The 20,126-nt window shown below is 36.4% G+C and overlaps 2 protein-coding genes across 2 annotated transcripts in view; one reads left to right on the top strand and one right to left on the bottom strand.

Annotated features, from left to right (window-relative positions):
* The window catches only part of FAM162A (family with sequence similarity 162 member A), a 159,380-nt gene that overhangs the window by 66,521 nt on the left and 72,733 nt on the right, over positions 1 to 20,126 (top strand). The gene's annotated exons all lie outside the window — the stretch shown is intronic.
* Positions 1 to 20,126, bottom strand: part of KPNA1 (karyopherin subunit alpha 1) — a 57,836-nt gene that overhangs the window by 33,973 nt on the left and 3,737 nt on the right. Inside the window, exon 2 of the mRNA XM_019714016.2 lies at positions 8,431 to 8,564. Coding sequence (XP_019569575.2) covers positions 8,431 to 8,559 — 129 coding nt within the window. The 5' untranslated portion in view covers positions 8,560 to 8,564. The remainder of the gene's footprint in view (positions 1 to 8,430; positions 8,565 to 20,126) is intronic.

Here is a 20,126-nt window from a genome sequence, read left to right as displayed (position 1 = left end):
CAAACAAGGTAAAATTCACAACACCTGACATTCAATCAATAGCTACCAAGTGCAAAAGAAGTAGGAAAAGACTACCCATGAGAAAGAGAAAAATCAATGACATCAATCAAAATCACCTAGAAATGACAAAGATGACAAACAGGGACAAGGGCATGAAAACATGTTACAAATATATCCACATAGTCAAAAAGTACAGGAAAGTAGAACCATGAGGACAGGTAGGAAACATGAAAAAAAAAGGCAAATCAAACACTTAAGAGATGAAAAATACAACTTTTCAGATGAAAAGTATGCTGAGTGGATTAACAGATTAGATAATGTAGAAAACATTAGTGCATTTTAACGACACACAATAGAAACACTCCAAAATAAAAGAGAAAACATGTACAAAACGGTAAGTCAGCTGTGAGACAAGAATATATTTAAACAGACTTCACTAAAGTGGATGCGCAGACGGATATACATATAAGCATGTGAAACGATGCACTCAACTTTAGTCATTAGAAAAATGCAAATTAACATAACGGCACACTGTTACCTGCTCCTTAGACCAGGTCAAATGACAATGACCGCCCACATGATTGCTGACAAGGACGCGGAGGAGCTGAAACTCCATACATCGCTGATGATACAACCCATTTTGGCAAACAGGTGATGGCTTCTTAACTCTACACCTGCTCTACAACCCAACCATTCTGCTCCTAGATATTTATCCCAAAGAAAAGGAAATATGTATCCGTTAAGAGCTCTCCATGAGAGCTTTCTTTCCAATCACTAAAACCCGGAAACAACCCAACCCAAATTACTTTGAACAGGTTAATGGATCAACCAATTGTGGTTTATCCATACAATAGGCTACTACTCAATAATGAAACAGAATGAACTACTCATACATACAACAGCATAAATGAATCTCAAAATGATTAAGCTCACTGAAAGAAAGCAGGCAAAAAGTAACACATATTGTATGATTCCATTTATGCAAACTAATCAGTGGTGACAGAATACAGATTTTAAGTAGCTTGGAGACAGGAGAGGGGTGGGGAAAGGGACTACAAAGGTATACCAGGAAAGTTTGGGGAGAGATAAATATGTTCACTAACTTAATTACAGTGGTGTTTTCACAGAATATAAATATATCAAAACATCAAATTGCACATTTTATGTCAACTATACAGCAGAGTCGTGTTTTTTAAAGACAGAGAGTAATAGTTAAAATAAATCGAAATATTATGTTAAACACTGTAAGTTCTTAATAATATTAAAACACACTCACATTCTACTGGTCCCTTTAGAAGATGCTAAAGAACCAACACTTTATGTTGAAAACAAAGGAAGAGAATCAAGTATTTCTCTTTCCTGTATGATTAGTAATTCAGGAAAACCAAAAACTTATTGAGGATAAGCTCTTCTTTAGAATGACCTACGAGCTAATAAAAGCAGAAAGTATGACAGAATGATCACTGCAATTCCTAGCAATGGATCTAGGCAAAGACCATCAAAGGCTGCTAAAGCCTGGGGTGAAAAATTGATGGAGGTTGATTAGATGCTTGGTATTAACTGTTAATTTCTTAAGGTACATAACACTATTTTGGTTTAAGTTTAAAAGTCTTTATCTTTTAGAGGCACTTTCTGAAGTATTTATAAACGAAATAACTGATGTCTGGGATTTGCTTCAAAGTAATCCAGGGCATTATTTTACTTCTGTCTAAAGGATACCCTTGAACATTACTTGTAGTGCAGGTCTGGTGGTGACGTGTAATTCTCAGTTTTTGTATGCCTGAACACATCTTTATTTCACCACTGTTTTTGAAAAGTATTTCTGCCAGGTACAGAATTCAAAGTTAACTGTTTCTTTCTTTGAGTACTTTAAAGCTATTCTTCCAATGTCTCTGACTTGTATTGTATTTTGCCAATGAGGATTTGACATCACCTTTTATCTTTGCTCCTCTGCGTATAACATGTGTTTTCTCTGGTATTTTTAAGAATTTCTCTTTACAACTGGTTTTGAGTAGTTTGGTTATAATGTACCATGGTGTAGTTTTCTTCATATTTTTGTGACTAGGATTCACTGAGTTTCCTGAATCAGTGGGTTTACAGTTTTTAATAATTGTGAAGTTTTTAGCCATTATTTCTTTCAATAATTTTATTTCTTTCACTCTCTCCTCTCCTTCAGGGACTCCAACTGTCCATGTATTAATATTATATTTCTTATAAGTTGTCAAGTAGCGTATCTTCTTTCTCATGTGTGTATTCTTTCACCTCTTTTTCATTCTGGATAGTTTCTATTCCAATCCCTACAAATAAATTCACTAATCTTTTCTTCTGCAATTTCTAATTTGACATTGATCCTATCTGTGTATTTTCCTTCTCAGACACTGTAGTTTTCATCTCTAGATGTTCAATTTGAGTCTTCTGTATATCTTCCATGTCTCTACTTCTGAATATATAGAATACAGTTACAATAATGCGTTGTCATTTTCTGCTAATTCTAACGTCTGGGTCAGTTATGGGTGTATCAATTAGTAATTGTTCTCCTCATTAGTGGTTGTGTTCTCCTGCTTCCTTGTCTACCTGGCAATCTTTGTTTGTATCCCAGACATAATTTGACTTTGTTGATACTGGATATTTTTGTATTCCTATTAATCTTCTTGCCCGTTGTTCTGGTATGCAGCTAAGTTATATGGAAAGTTTAATCCTCTTGGATCTCGCTTTTATGATGTGTTAGGTAGGTCTGGAGCAGAATTAAGTCTATGGTCAATTAATCTCCATGACTGAGGCAAGATTCTCCTGAATACCCTATATAACGCTCCATGAATTCTGAGTTTTTCCCGTCTGGCTAGGGAAACAGACACTATTCTCAGCCCTGCATAAGTGCCAGACACTGTTCCCTCCCACCCTTTTGGACGAGACTTTCTCTAGCCTTGGGCAGTTTCTTCAAACTGATCAGAACTCTGCTGAATATTCAAGGAAACCCTTTGAGGAGCTCCAGGTTTCTCTCTATATATACAGGTCTCTCCTTTCTGGTATTCCATCCTATAAACTCTATTTGCCTTGGTCTTCCTGGACTTTCAGTTCTGTCTTCTCAACTCAGGGAGGCTATGGGCTCTACCTTATACCTTAGTCCCCTCTACCTGTGTTGCATCTTGAAAACTCTGAGGCTATAAGATGAGACAATCGTAGGGCTCACCTCATTTCTTTCCCATCTCTAGAGATCACTGTCATTCACTGCTTGATGTCTGGTGCCTTCAACTGTTGTTTACTGTATTTTATCTATTCTTGGTTGTTACAGGTAGGAAGGTAAATCTGGGCCCTGCTACTCCATTTTGGCTAGGAGCAGAAGTCCTCACAGTACCCTTTCTGATACTCAAAATATTCTACTTTTGGCTAATCGGAGCCTCCTTGGTCTTTTCAACACAATCTCAATGGTATTAGATTACTTCCCTGCTTTATGAAAAATGTTACAGGTTCGTCTTGAACATTCTCTATCTTTAATCAAGAATCAGCTATTTTCCCAAGCAGCCTTGTTCCTGTGAGAGAAATTCTAAGGACCACAATCATAATGTGCTAGGGGTGCTGATTACTACAAGGTATTCTATGCTTTCTAGGCCTTTTCAGGACAGAGGTAGGTGTGTAGGGGTGTGTGTGTGTGTGTGTGTGTGTGTGTGTGTGTTTGAAAGAAAATACATCATGAATCGTCGTGATATTATCAATTCAAATTTATACAACTTCTTTGATTTTATATTTCCATATTTTCTTAATCTAAAAAATTCAGGTTTCCCGAATTAACAAATACTTATTTGCTGTATCCATCACAAATGTATATCGTTTCATAATATCTATCAATCCTATGTTTACTAAAAGCAGTTGAAGATTTGTTTATATTTCTTTTGTGCTTAAGATATATCCCAATAGAGATAATTAATCATATTGCCATATTTTAAATATATTAAAATAATTCCTCACTGCGTGGTTTAGCTACAAGCATGAGACACAGGTCCATTTCATTCCTTTTGTTTATTTCTAAGGATCTCCTCCCTCATTTTGATTTCATTTTGTTTTACAATCACTTAAAATATTTAAATGACTCCAAAATCAAACCTAATCATTAAAATTACACCTATTGGTATTGCAAAATTTATATCCACAGTGTTTATGTGTGTGTGGTTTTCTTTTAAATAAATCTGAAAATGCCTTTATTGTTCCTAATGGTTGTTTGATGGTTTGGTTGGGTAAAAAAATCACAGGCTGAAAATCATTTTCCCTGACAATCCTGTAGCTTTCAACATTGCTGTTAAAAGTTCAATTCCATTCTGACTCTGGATCCGCTGTATACTACTACCTGTTTTGATTCCTTTTAGGGTCTTCCCTTTATTTTTTTTTGGCTTTTCAAAAATTTATTTTAAGTGTGTTTTTCCAGGACCCATCAGCTCCAAGTCAAGTAATTGTTTCAATCTAGTTGTGGAGGGTGCAGCTCACAGTGGCCCATGTGGGGATCGAACCAGCAACCTTGTTGTTAAGAGCACCACACATTGACCAACTGTGCCGCCTCACAGTATCTTTAATATGGTATGGCAGGATGCTGTTAGTGATCTTTAATTACTACAGGTCATGAAACATACATGTGCTGACAACAAGTAGAATTTGAAATTAAAAGCACACCACCACCTACATCACAAGAATCAAGGTAAGAAAAGAGAAATTCCCAGCAAAGGGAAGTCCTAAGACTACATCTGTACAGCAAGCCCACAGGATCAACAAAATTGACTGGAGGAAAAGGACAGAAAATGTAGGGTGGAGATCTCCAGAGGGAAAAAAAATTGGAACTGATAAATTATCTGAAAAGTTTAACCAAGTAGGAAATCAGATAAAAATAATTTAAAAGAGCTGTAGGAGAGAAGACGGTGGCAGCCAAGAAGTCAAAGAAAGCCAACCAGGTGAAAAATGAGACAATTAACTCTAGGAAAAACAAAGTATAAGAAAGGAAATGTAACCATAGTATATAATTCAGTTCAGCAATAAATAATACTCAGCTATTGTAATATAACTGTACTAGGAGGATGGATGTAAGGGAAAGAGTGGTAGAGAGCTTAAACCTTGACCTATTACGAAAGAACATCAATAGGTATTTTAAATTGATAACGATATATAGTAACATACACATATTATTTAGAAATTTAGCAGTATAATCCACACTGAACAGTTAAGAGTTTAAAGTGATTTACATGGGAATGAGACCACTGCTGGTTTGGCTTCAAGTATTTTAGCACTATTTAATTTTTTCAACTATGTACGCATATTACTCAGAGAAAAACAGGTTTAAAAAAAGAAAAACATACTTTTCTCAAATCTAGCTCCTCAGCTGGCCTTAGCCTGTGACTTTTCCCAAAAGATGACAAAATAATTGTGGAAAGAGTTAAACAGTACCTACATGAATCTGTATTTTATTAATGTTTACTATTTTACACATTAGGCATACATCAAGTACTGTTGTGATACTGATTAGTTTTACCAGTTCTCCCTACATAAAATGGCACGTATGAAATGACAAAATTAAGATTTTAAATAGAGCAATGTTCCAGAAACTTACCACAGAAACTTTTATTAAAACCTGAGCACAATCATCAGATTTGTATGGAACCACAAAATACCTCGAATAGCCAAAGAAATCCTAAGAAGAAAGAACAATGCTGGAGGTATCATACTCCCTGACTTTAGCTTGTACTACAGGGCAACAATAATCAAAACAGCATGGTACTGGCATAAAAACAGACACACAAACCAATGGAATACAAATGAGAACCCAGAAATAAACCCACATAAATATGGACAGATAATTTTTGACAAAGAAGCCAAAAACATACAATGGAGAAAAGACAGCCTCTTCAATAAATGGTGCTGGGAGAATTGGAAAGCCACATGGAAAACAATGAAACTAGACTGCTATCTGTCACTGTGTACCAAAATTAACTCAAAATGGATCAAAGACTTAAACATAAGACCTGAAACAATAAACTGCATAGAAAAAAACATAGGTACTAAATTTATGGACCTTGGATTCAAAGAGCATTTTATGAATTTGACTCCAAAGGCAAGGGAAGTAAAAGCTGAATAAAATGAATGGGACTACATGAAACTAAACAGCTTCTGCAAAAGAAACCATCGACAAAATAGAGGCAACCAACCAAATGGGAGATTTTTGCACAACGCCTCCAATAAGGGGCTAATATCCAAAATATGTATGGAATTCATACAACTCAACAGCAAAAAACAAACAATCCAATTAAAAAATGGGCAGAGGACCTGAACAGACATTTCTCCAAAGAAGACATACAAATGGCCAACAGACATGAAAAAATGCTCAATATCACTAATCATCAGAGAAATGCAAATAAAAACCACAATGAGATATCACCTCACCCCAGTTAGAACGGCTATCATCAACAAGACAAACAGTAACAAGTGTTGGAGAGGCTGTGGAGAAAAAGGAACCCTCATACACTGTTGGTGGGAAGGCAGACTGGTGCAGCTGCTATGGAAGGCAGTGTGGAGGTTCCTCAAAAAATTAAGAATAGAACTATCATATGACCCAGCAATCCCTCTCTTGGGTATCTACCCCAAAAATCTGAAAACCTTTATCCATAAAGATATGTGTGCTCCAATGTTCATTGCAGCTTTATTTACGGTGGCCCGGACATGGAAACAACCAAAATGTCCTTCGATAGATGAATGGGTAAAGAAGTTGTGGTATATATACACAATGGAATACTATTCGGCGGTAAGAAAAGATGAAATAGTGCCATTTGCAACAACATGGATGGATCTTGAGATTCCAATGCTAAACGAAGTAAGTCAGACAGAAAAAGTAGAAAACCATATGATTTCACTGATATGTAGTATATAAAACTGAAAACAACAAAGGAACGAGAAAAACAAATGAAGAAATAAAACCTCATAGACACAGACAATAGTTTAGTGGTTACCAGAGGGTAAGAGGGGAAGGGGGTGGTAGATGAGGGTAAAAGGAGTCAAATATATGATGATGGAAAGAGAACTGACTCTGGGTGGTGAACACACAATGCGATTTATAGATGAGGTGATACAGAATTGTACACCTGAAACCTATGTAACTTTACAAACAACTGTCACCCCAATAAACTAATTTTAAAAAAGGGCACAATTTCAGATCTCATACAACGAAGATGACAGAATTTCAACTAAAAATGTTTTTAGTCAGCTATGTGGGGCCATACTTGCCATGTGATGTATTAAGAATATACAGCACTTGCCTTCAGCTAGGTAAGTAAATATGACATTTTATTTAAAATTGATGAAACCAAGAGAAACCCATCCTTTCATGAATAGGTGTTACTTTCAAACATGACAAAGCAGAATGTCAAGAACTCATAACTTGCTGCACTTCATACAAACTATTACAATATTATACAATCTCTTTGCCCCCCCAAAATAGTAATAATAATAATGATGAGGATTATGAAGTGTTTGATTCAAACATCTACAGCCCTAACAAAACACTGAGGTTGTAATGTACTCCTGGACTTCAACTAACTGGATTATCTAATGCAGTGTTACTCAAAAGGACAGTATATAGGTATGTTAAGAATAGGTCACTATAACTGCAAAAGAACTTTTGACTGATTACCTTAGTTCGCAGATATGAAGAGTTCTGACTCATTCATTTGCCTTTTATCAAACTTTTATAGTGCGGGGGTCAAATGGCCCTTCCAAGCTCAAAAGTCTCTCCTTAGCAAAAAAAAGTCACCTAAGTGTTATGGCTTTAAACTTCTTCGCCAAAAGTGATGGACAATTTGTCCTCCGCATTTTCAGAGGAAGGTAAGTGATTCACCTGTAGGTGTTGTCAGATTAAAATGATTAAAAAAAAAATGTCCTAAATGTCCTTTTACTTTAAAATACTACATAATAAAGAAAAGATAGACAGACATAAACTAAGGCAAACTTGACAATTGCTGAACTCAAAGGATGGGTTTATGAGGTTAATTATCTGTTCTTCATTTTTGTAAATGTTTAAAAATTTTCAAATTAAAGTTTACAACAAAAAGCAATGTTTTGTTGGCCACTTGAGAATTCATTAACATGCACATAAAATGTTAAGGAAGTTGCAACTATAGAAAAATAAAATACACTAAAAACAAATAGGCCAAAGTATTAAACAGTGGTTATATCAGGAACATGAGAACTTGAGAGATTTCTTCATTCTTATATTCCACTTTTCATTACCTTTTCTCCCCCATTCCCAAAGCATCAAAACATGTTGATTTTTCAGAGTGTGTACGTGTGTGTGTGTGTGTGTGTGTGTGTGTAAACGTTAAAATTAGAATTAAGGGAGATGGTTTCAGGCTTAAAATGGAACATTAAGTTCAAAAGGAATTAATAAGGTAAAGGACTTACCTGCTCTTCTCTTTTCTGCTTGCGTAACTGCAGTCCTTCTTCCTCCCTTCTCCTGCGCATCTCATCAGGATTCAGGGATTTATTTTTGTAACTTTTCAGGCGAAAGTTTTCTTTTCCCGGAGTAGTCATGATTTCTACAAAAATAAGAGAGGGAGGGAACGAATGGGCATTGTTATTCTAATAGCTCAGCCTTTTATACATATATAGGCCCAGGCCTATCCCATAGGGACACCAGAAATTCAAAACAGATTTATTAAAGTGTACGAGGTGTGATCAAAAAGTACAATGTTTAAATTTTTAAAAAATTATTACAGTAAAAGACACATTGCCATTAATCCCCTTCAAAATACTACCCCTCACTTCACACTCACTTATCCCATCCTTCTTGCCACTCTCTAAAGCAGTTCCAGAAGTCTTCTCTCGTGAGTGTCTTTAGTTGCGCTGTCGTGGCTGCCTCAATGTCCTGAATCATTTTGACTTTGGGGAAGAGCCAGATGTCACAAGGTGCCAGATCCGGTGAATAAGGTGGATGAGGACACACTGTAATGCTTTTATTTGACAGAAATTGCCACACCACAAGCGATGTGTGACACAGAGCCTTTCTGTTGTGATCACAAAATATGGTGAATGCTGCTGCCGAGTGCCATCCAATGGAAAGGCAGGGATCTTCAATACAGGGAGTGGTGCATCGAGCCTTAGTAACAGTGTGTGACAAGTTTCAACTTGTTCAGTGCAATCAGTCGGGTGTGAGCTACGGTTGGGAAGGTGTGTTTTAAAGTGTGCCGTAAATCATCCTCCATCATGACCATGCTCCATGTGTCACACATTGCTTCTGGTAGACTTGACACACTTGCTGAAAATCAGTTGACTACAGATATATAGTTTCATTTCTCAATTCCCAATTCTATTCCATTGGGATCTGCATGTGTATCCTAGTGTCAATTTCCCACAATCTTGACTACCATTTTTGTAGTAAGTTCTGAAATCAGGAAGTGTGAATTCTATTTTAATATTCTTTTCAATATTGTGTTGGTTCTTCTGGATCCCTTGCAATTCCGTATGAATCTCAGAATCAGTATATAGATTTCTACAAAGTCAGCTGGGGTTTTGATACGGACTGCACTGAATCTGTAGATCACTTTGGGCAGTACTACCACCTTAACAATGTTAAATCTACCAATCCACAAAGATGGGATGTTTTCTATTTATTTAGATATTCTTTCATTTCTTTCCGCGTTTTGTAGTTTTCAGAGTGTTTCACATTTCTTTTGTTAAATTTATTCCTAGGTATTTTAATCTTTTTGATGCTACTGGAAATGGAATTATTTTCTTAATTTCACTTTCAAGTTGTTCATAACAAGTCTATAAAAATACAATTGACTTTTGTATACGGATTTTGTATCCTGCAACCTTGCTCACCTTATTAATTCTAATACTTTTTAGTGGATTCCTTAGGATTCCCCACACACAAGCTCATATCATCTGCCAGAGACAGCTTTGCTTCTTTCTTTCCAATCATGATGCTTTTTATTTATTTTTCTTGCAAAATCACCATGGCTAGACCCTCCAATACAATGTCAAACAGAAGTGGAGAGAGCAGACAATCTTGTCTTAATCCTAATCTTAGGTAAGTATCCAGTCTTGCAACATTAGTTACCTTTGGATTTTTCATAGATGCCCTTTATTATGTTGATAAAGTTCCCTTCTATTCCTAGTTTTTCCAGTGTTTTTATCACTAAATGGTTTGGGGTTTTGTCAAATGTTTTTTTCTGTGCCTATTTCAATGCAATGTGACTTTTTTATTTTACTAATGTATTACATTAAGTGGTTTGTGAACTTTACACCAACCTTGCATTTCTGGGATAAACGCCACTTGGTCATGGTGTATAAATCTTTTCATATGCTGTTGAATTTAGTTTTTGTTTTGCTGAAGATTTTCATGTTCATATTCATAAGAGATATTGGTCTGTAGCTTTCTTACGACGTCTTCAGTATTAGGGTAATACTACCTTCATAAAATAAGTTGGGAAGTGTTCCCCTTCTCAATTTTTGGGAAGAGTTTGCGAAGAATAATATTAATTCTTTAAATGTTCAACAGTGGTGTTATATGGGTCTGGGCATCTCTTTGTGGGTAACTATGATTAATTCAATCTCTTCACCTGTTAAGAGGTCTGTCCAGATTATCTATTTCTTAAGTCAGTTTCAGTAGTTTTTATCTTTCTAAAAAATTGTTTATTTTATCTAAGCTATGTAATTCATTGGCATACAATTGTTCAAAGTATTCCTTTATAATCTTTTTAACTTCTTTAAGGTCAGTAATAATGGTCCGTCTACCATTTCTGATCCTAGTCATGAGTCTTTTTTCTATGTCAATCTAGCTAAAGGTTTGCCAATTTTGTTGACCTTTTTTGAAGAACCAGTTTCCTTAATTGTCTCTATTGCTTTTCAATTCTCTAGTTCATTGATTTCTACTCTAATCTTTATTATATCCTTTCTTCTACTTGCTTTAGATTTACTTTGCTCTTCTTTTTCTAGTGACTTAAGATGGAAGGTTAGGTTATTGATTCAAGATCTTTCTTCTTTTTAAATATAGACATGTATTGCTAGAAGTGCCCCTCTAAGCCCTGTTTTAGCTGTATCCCATGTTTTCTTAGGTGGTAACTTCATTTTCATTTATCTCAAAGTTTTCTTCTGATCTTCTTCACATTTCTTCTTTGACCCACTGGTTATTCAGCAGAAGTATGTTCTTTAATTTTTACATATTTGTGATTTCCCCAAATTTCTTTCTGTTGATTTCTAATTTCTTTCCATTGTCATCAGAAAACATCCTTTGTATTGTTTTAATCCTTTTAAATGTATTAGGGTTTGTTTTGTGGCTTAGCAAGCATAGTATAAGGTCTATCCACTGCATTTGCCCAGAACTTAGCCTTAGCAGCGGGCAGCTGGGGGCAGGATGAGAAATCCTGATGTCCTGCTCCTCCCAGGTAGAAAACTTTCCATCCAGTTGGAGGATCTTGTGGGGACAGAGCCCCAGAAAGCAGTTTCCAGGCTCTTGGCCTCACATAGAAAGGTGCTGGCTCAGGTAGTAAATGGCCATCAACTGTGATTGGATGGCCATCAGCTGTGGCTAGTTGGCCGTCAGCTGTAACCAGTGAGCCATTGGCCACTAATATAACTGCCGTGGCTTCACTAGCAGAAAATGGCGGCTAGCAAGAAGATGGTGGCTGAGCTAACAAGAGTGGACTGCAGAGAGGCGGATGCCACCAGAGAGAGTATAGTGATATGACTCCCCTACTTATGGCTCCCTGGGTGTTCCTTTTGGGCCTGGCCATATCCTGCGTTCTCTTGTGGGGAGCGGGAGCAGAGACCCCGCCAGACGCCCTGCACAACAATCTTTATTCATGGTATGCCTTAGAACCATTTCCAAAGGCTTTAAATAGTTGTTTCTTTAAAGTAATTTCCCCCAGTTTTACTAGGGAGCTGGTCCGCAGAGCTCCTTATGCTGTCAGGCTGGAAGTCACATGAACAATTATAAGATGATTTTCATGCAAGCCTGGGTTGAGAACCACTAATTTATAATTTGGTGTCACACCATCTATTTTAACTGGATCTCTTAATAACCTATAGGGCAAGAATTACTATTCTAATCCTTTACAGGTAAGGATTCAGGAGGCTCACAGAAGTTGTGACTTTGCCAGGGTTACACACAAGCTAGAACAAGGATATAAACTCAGATCTCCTGATTATAAACCCAGCGCACTGCTGTTATGAATTTATTTGTGCCCCCACAAATTCATGTATTTAAGTCCTAAATCCCAATGTGACTATACCAAGGGTGCCAAAAAAATGTACACAAGTGGACACTTTGGTCACCGTTGCTCAAGCAGTAATTCGCTGTAATCAGAAGTGTCTGGACGCTGATGGTAACCACTTTGAGCAGCTGTGTAATTGCAGAAGTCAAACGTGACTTGTATTCAATCTTTTGTTATCAGTATACATTGAGTATTACAATTTTAATAGGTTTTTCCTTTCTTAAAATGTACATACATTTTCTTGGCACCCTCTGTATTTGGATATAGGGCCGTTAAGGAGATAATTAAGTTAAATGAGGGCATGAGGCTGGGATCCTAATCCAATAGGACTGGTGTCCCTATAAAAGGAAGAGACACCGGAGAGAGACAAAGATCTTTCTCTCTCTGCATGTGCACAGAGAAAAGGCCATGTGAGGGCACCATGAGAAGGTGGTCACCCGTAAGTCAGGAAAAGAGGCCTGACCAGAAACCAACCCTGCTGGCACCTGGATTGCGAATTTCTAGCCTCCAGAACTATGAGACAATGAATTTCTGTTGTTTAAGCCACCCAGTCTGTGGTACCCTTTTATGGTATTTTGTCAGACTATACTTTATTAGACTGAAAGTTGGGTGCAACGCAGAAGAGAATTTGCAAATAATTCTGAAGATACCATATTTGACAGTGCTGAGAAATGACACGAAGAGCTGGGTTCCTGAAGCAGAAAGCACTTTGGCTCTAAAATATTACAAAATAGCCTAATAGTGTTGCAATGATCATCCAAGGTCAAGAATCAGAAGTTTTAGGTCAAAGGAAGGAGAACGTCTATAGTAACAGGACAAGACTTGGATAAAGTTTAACAAGATCAAAAGCCAATTAATTAGACTTCAGTATTGGAAGACTTATTCAACATGGAGCTGGAAGGGCAAACAATTAAGAAACGGCAATGTTTGGAACACAGTACACATATACAGAAAGAGGATAAATAATAAAGCAAATGGAGTAAAAGGTAAAGTGAACTGGGGAACGTGGATGAAGGGTAACAGGAGGTTTTTGCACATTTCTTAAAACTTCTGTAAGCTTGAAATTATTTCAAAACTTTGTAAAAAAATCTAAATGGAAAGAAATATTCACACAAAAATTAACTATTGACTTGCTTCTTTTTATTAAAGTGACATAAGAAATTAAGTCCAGAGAAGTGGTCTGGCCTTGAAGTCCTGTTTTCAAATTTACCTCTTAGAACAATGATGTTGGGAAAATACCTAACTTCTGTGAGTCTTAATTTCATTTTCACAATGGAGATAATGCCTTATGAGGTGAAGAAAAGAAACATATGAAAGCAAACTTCCATTGTCTGGCCCATATAGAGTTCACACCTGATATTTGTGTAATGAAAAAATGGCTATAAATAGCTCTAAAGGTTCAAAAAAAAATCTCTCTGACTAAAGTGATCAAGGATGGCTTCACAGAGAAGGTGGCGTTTCAGATAGGTTTTGAAGGACAGGATTTCAGCAGGTAAGGTTGAAAAAGACAAAACCCACAAAACAGAGAGAAGAATATAAATTAAAGGCACAGACGTTAGAAAGCACAAGTGAAGAGGAATAGCAGTGCATCCCATATGATTAGAGCAACCGTGCCTCGAAAGCAGCAGGTAGAAATCAGAAATGGCTGGGTCTCTTGGTTTTCTTTCTCACCTTTTTTGTTCAATTGTGGTATACAAGAACTCACAAATGAGTCCAACACTAACAATTTCTACCATCCATACAGTATACTTGTGCCTTTGAAATATTCTTCCTTTTTAAATTATAAAAAGGCTCAAAAATCAGAAAAATATTCTACAAAAAACACCCCAAACAACACGGAAGGGTATAAAGAGAAAAATGAACGTGTACCTTCCCTGATTTCTAAAGGAAGCCACCATCAAGTTCTCTGTACATCCTTTCAAAAACGGGTTATACAAGTATACACATATCCTTTTGGTTTTTATTATACACTGATGGAATAATTATACACAGAGTTATGTACTTTGCTTCAACTTTAGACAACTTTCCATATCAATGCCTACAGAGTTAAGTCATTTTTATTAATTAATTTTTATAACATAATAACCAGACCCTAGACATCAATTAAGCTTGTTTCCAATTCTGTATCACAAACGATGTTGTAACCGATATATTTCCATGTATTTGCACACACTTTACAGCTATATCCATGAATGAATTATAAACAATGGAACCTCAAGGTCAAAAGTATGCACATTTAAAAGTTTGATACTGTCAAACACCCTCTAAAACACTGCACCAATTTACCCGTAAACATGAGTGTACCAGATCCAAATGACCACCATAGCTAACCCGGGACTGATCTAAACTTTTCCACATTTGACAATATGATATGTGAAAAAAATGCATCTCATGAAAACTGTTTTCATAATACTACTAAGATGTTATATGCTTTTTTCACTTTCACTCATAAGTTTTTCAGAGGCTTTATGATGTGATAGAATCATCATTCTGATGCCTAATGGAATGTGTGCTGTGTATTCTGTATTTTCAAATTTTGTTTTAATTTCTAGTACAGTATAGAGTAACAGATATAAAATAACAGAAACAGAAGTTCTTTGGGGTCCATAAGTGTGTGAAGAAGTTGAGACCAAAAAATTTGAGAACCCTTGTTCCAGATAATCTTAAGGAAATCCTTTGATATTCAGATAGGATTCAAAAGGAAACGCAACATCGTTACAATATTTAAAAGAATTAAATACGTATTTCCATTTACCTTTTTTGTTATGATTACAATGATAAATCTGAAGTTTCCTTCAATTACATTCCAATTGGCTACTGTCTATATACAGGAAAATTACTCATTACTATCTATTTCTTTTTCAGTCAGCCACTGAATTAAATCAGCAACTAAATTGTTTCTAATATTTTAATAGCTTTAAAAAATTATAGTTTTTGTCTTTCCATTTTAATGTTTGTATCCCATTTCACTTCTTAAAGTATTAAGTAATACTTCCGGGACAATGTTAAGCAACAAAGGTTAGATTTGGCATTTTTATCTCATTTCTAATTTTGATCTACGTCTAGTGTTTTGCCACTAGCCATGATACTGGGGTTTTTTAAAGGTCAGATTTATTGAGGTATAATTTACATATAGTAAAATTTACCATTTAAGTAAACACCACCACAATTAAGATAAAGAATATTTTCTTCACTACAAAAAATGTTGTCGGGTCCCTTTCTAGTAAAGCTACTCCCCCCAACCTCAGGCAACCACTTATTTTCTGTCCCTACAGTTTTGCATTTTCCTGAATGTCACATAAATGGAACCATACAGTATGTAACCTTGTAAGTGTGGCCTTCTTTCACTCTATTAACTAATTTGAGATTCATCCATGTTGTTGCATCTATGAGTAATTCATTAATTTTACTGAAGTGTATTCCCCTGTATCCCACAATTTGTTTATTCGCCAGTTGCTAGACATTTGGGTTGTTCGCAGTTTTTGGTGATTATGTATATGCCACTTTAAACATTCACACATAATTTTTGTGTGAACAAATGTTTTCATTTTTGTGGGTATAAACCTAGGAGTGAGAATGCTGAGGTCATATGGTAAGCACATGTTTAACTTTATAAGAAATTGTCACACTGTTTTCCAAAGTGGCTGTGCCATCATGCATTCCTACCAGCAATGAGAGCTCCAGTTGTGTTGCAGTATTGTTTTCAGACACTTTGAAAAAAAACAAAAAAAAAACCACATGAAAGTACACCTACCCATACCTACTTCACTAAAGTTTTAAAAACCTGAAATATATGAATTATATCAAATGACTTTTTGGCAGTTATTAAAATGGTCACTGTTTATCTCCCTTCACCTATTAAATATGGTAAGATATTAATAGATTTCTTAATATTGAATGATTCTTGATTCTCGGAATAAACACACTTGGTCATGATGTATCACCCTTTTTAATTCTCTTAATGTTTTCCTTAAAATTTCTATAAATGTACCCATAAATGAGATTATGAAGTCTGACAATTCAGTTCGCGAACTTGCCACCATGCACTTACATTGGCAGCACTGTACAAGCAGCTCGGTAAGGTTTCATAACCTTGGTACATCAGTGTCTCACAGCCGTGTTCCTATCGACATGTGGCGGTGTCTTGCTGAGTGGCATTCATTATTGTTGTTGTGTGCTTTTGTGAGTGGTCACGAGAATGACTGAGCTTGAATTAGAGCAACGAACAAACATTAAATTTCTTATTAAACTTGGCAAGAGTGGGAGTGAAATCAGGTACGTTAGTCCAAGTTTATGCGGATAATGCCCTGAAGAAAATAGCAAGGTACAAATGGATTAAACGTTTTTCCGAGGGGAGAGAACGCGTGATTGATAAAGAGAGGTCAGGGCAGCTAGTAATGAGCAGAACTGACTAAAACATTGCAAAAATTCATCGAATTGTGTGTCAAAATCGTCGGCTGACTGTGAGAAGCACAGCAGACCAAGTAAACATCGATAGAGAAACAATCAGGAAAACCTTAACTGTCAATTTTGGCTTGAGAAAGTTGTGTGCAAGAATGGTCCCAAATGAGCTCTTGCATCACCACAATGCACCAGCTCACACGGCACTGTCTGTGAGAGAGTTTTTAGCCAGGAAACAAATAACTGTATTGGAACGTCCACCCTACTCACCTGATCTGACCCCCAATGACTTCTTTCTTTACCCGACTATAAAGGAAATATTGAAAAGAAGACATTTTGATGACATTCAGGATATCAAGGGTAATATGACGAGAGCTCTGATGGCCATTCCAGAAAAAGAGTTCCAAAATTACTTTGAAGGGTGTACTAGGTGCTGGCTTCTGTGCATAGCTTCCCAAGGGGAGTACTTGAAAGGTGACCGTAGTGATATTCAGCAATGAGGTGTATAGCACTTTTTCTAGGATGAATTCGTGAACTTAATTGTCACACCTCGTATTTATATAATATCCTCCCCTCCTCTCGTCTTTGCAGGGGTGGGGGACAGGGGTATAATACTTGTCACATTGAGAGCTTTTTGAAAAAACACATGGGTATGATTCCAATTATATGATGTTCTGGAAGAGGCAAAGCTAAGATCAGTGCTTTCCCATAGGTTTGAGGGGAGGAAGGGAGAAACAGCAGAGCACAGAGAAGTTTTACAGCAGTAAACTACTCTGACTGAACACAGTATATGACACATTTGCCAAAGCCCATAGAATGTACACCACCAAGAATAAACCCTAATGTACACTATGGACTTTGGGTGATAACGCTGTTTATTGATCAGTGTTTGTTCAATTATAACAATTATCACGCTGATACAAATGTTGACGGAGGGGGGAGATTGCGGTATGGGGGGTAGGAGGTAGATGGGAACTCTGTACTTCCCATTCAATTTTGCTGTGAACCTCAAAACGCTCTAAGAAATTTAAAATATAGATAGAAATGCAAAATTCAATAGAAGGGTTGGATGATAACACTAAAGAAATCTCTCAGTAAACAGAAAAGACTAAGTGATGGAAAATGGGAGGGAAAAGAAAATTGAAGAACCACCTAAAAGTCCCAATCCCCAAAGTCCAAAATAGAGAACAAAAAACTGATGAGGAAGAGCTTATCAAAGAAACAATGCATCAAATTAAAATAAAAATCTATTCAACGAAAGAAAATATGGACAAAATTAAACAGAAGACAGGCTTAGAAAAAAATATTTTCTTAGAAAAAAATATTTTCCAAGCCTAAAACAACAGTCCATTCCAATCTAACCTCCACAAAGAACTTCTACTGATGAAAACAAAGACAAGATACCCAAAGGAAAGACAGACTAAAGAAAAAAATAGACAGTTATCCAAAGGAAAAACTTGAATGGATCCAAAAGATGCTCAGACTCATTTGTAATCAGAGAATGTAAACTAAAACAATGAGATACCATTTTATACCAATCAGACTGGAAAAAAACAAAACAAAAAACTGGACAAATTCAAGTACTGGCCAAGACGTAGGCAAACAAGAACCCTCCTGCACTACTCGTAATAACATAAACTAGTTCTCCTATTCTATGACCCAGGACTGCCACTCCTGGGTATATATATCCGAAAGAACTCATACAAGTCCATTAGGATGTACAAGAGTATATTTGTGATGCCAGAAAAGCAACTTTGTTATCAGTCATTAGGGAATGAAAAGTAAAATGTGGTACATGTACATTACATAATTCTACATTATACATAACTGTATGTACAAACAACAAAACAGAAAGGTCTGAAAAACAATGCATTAAAGAAACAGAACAAGGTCTGTAACAAAATACAGTGACCCTTGAACAACATGGGTTTGAAATGCACGGGTCCACTTACACTCAGATTTTTGCAAATACCTGTACTGCTTCCGATTTGCGGTTGGAAGTCCGCAGATGCAAAGGGCCAACTCTATGCAATAATCTATATATACCACTTTATATAGGGAACTTGACATCCATGGATTTTGGAATCCACAGGGAAGGGGGCAGTCCTAGAACCAATCCCCCAAGGACACCAAGGAACAACTAAGTTTTTAGGAGTCAAAAGTTATACTTGGATTTTGTACTACATGGGAGTCAGTGCCCTAACCTCCGAATTATTCAGAGGTCACATGTATAGTCATCCCACCTAACGCCAGGGATACGTCCTGCGAAATGAGACGTTAAGTGGTTTCATTTCTGCATATCATAAAGTCCACTTACACAAACCTGCATGGTCTAGCCGACTACTGTAATTGCATGTGGCATACTTTTATACGACCGGCAGTGCAGGTTTGTTTACACTAGCATCACCACAAACACGTGAGTGATATGTTGGGCTAAGATGTCATGACATCACTAGTAACTTTCCATGACAAGAACTTTTATGGGACCACCGTAGTATACGCAATCCAATGTTGACTAAAACGTCACTATTCAGCACAGCACATGACTGTACATAAACTAAGTACATACACATAACCCTCTGCATATTCCACAATGATGCATGTATAACCAAAGAATGTATCAACCACAATGCAGCGGGTGCCTGCTGGAAAGGATAAAGGAAGTAGAGCTCAGAAATGAAAGAGAAAAATTTAAAGGACCTTGTAAGGTCTGTTGACAGTATGTCAAGAACTGAGAAGCATAATTAACTCTAAAACTTTTTTTACTGAAAGTCCAAAGAATAATAATAAAAGGAATTTCCCAGAACTAACGGACATGAATTCCCAGCTTGTAAGGGTCCACAAAGTGCCCTTACGTAAAAAATGACCCACATTGATGCACATCATTATGGAATTTCAGGAGTTAAAATTATCCTAAAAGTTTCTAGAGACTGAAGGAAGGTCATATAAAAAATAATAATCAGAATGCCTTTGGACTTCCACTGCAACACCAGAATGCAGAAAACAACAGTTATGACTTTCAAACTTTTTAAGCCTAGAATTTTATACCCAGCCAAATTATTGATGAAATATTAAGGTAGAATGAGAATCTTCTTCAATCATGCAATCTCTCAGAAAGTTTTTACTTCCCAGGTGCCCTTTTCTCAGGAAGTTAAAAAAATATATGAGAAATAGGAGATCCAATACAGGAAAAGGGCAAAGAGAATTTTAAGACTGACATAAAGCAAAGTTCCAGGATAAAAGCTGTGAAGTAGGCTCAGAAAAAAATCAGTCCAGACTGCATTAAAAGAACAGAGGGCTGCAGGACAGTTGTCCCGGGAAACAAAGGGGGGGAAAAAGGTATTAAGTTCTGGAAAAACAAAAACTGGTTAAGTGAAGAAAAGATATCATACTACATGATTCAGCTGTGAATATTTATAGTTATAATATTATAAACACATTGAATATTGACTTAATAAACACCTATGATAACTATATTGGGAA

This window comes from Rhinolophus sinicus, linkage group LG01, assembly GCF_036562045.2.
Source record: "Rhinolophus sinicus isolate RSC01 linkage group LG01, ASM3656204v1, whole genome shotgun sequence".
Taxonomy (NCBI): Eukaryota; Metazoa; Chordata; class Mammalia; order Chiroptera; family Rhinolophidae; genus Rhinolophus; species Rhinolophus sinicus.
The sequence above is the reverse complement of the archived record's forward strand: the minus strand, read 5'-3'. Positions and strand labels throughout refer to the sequence as shown.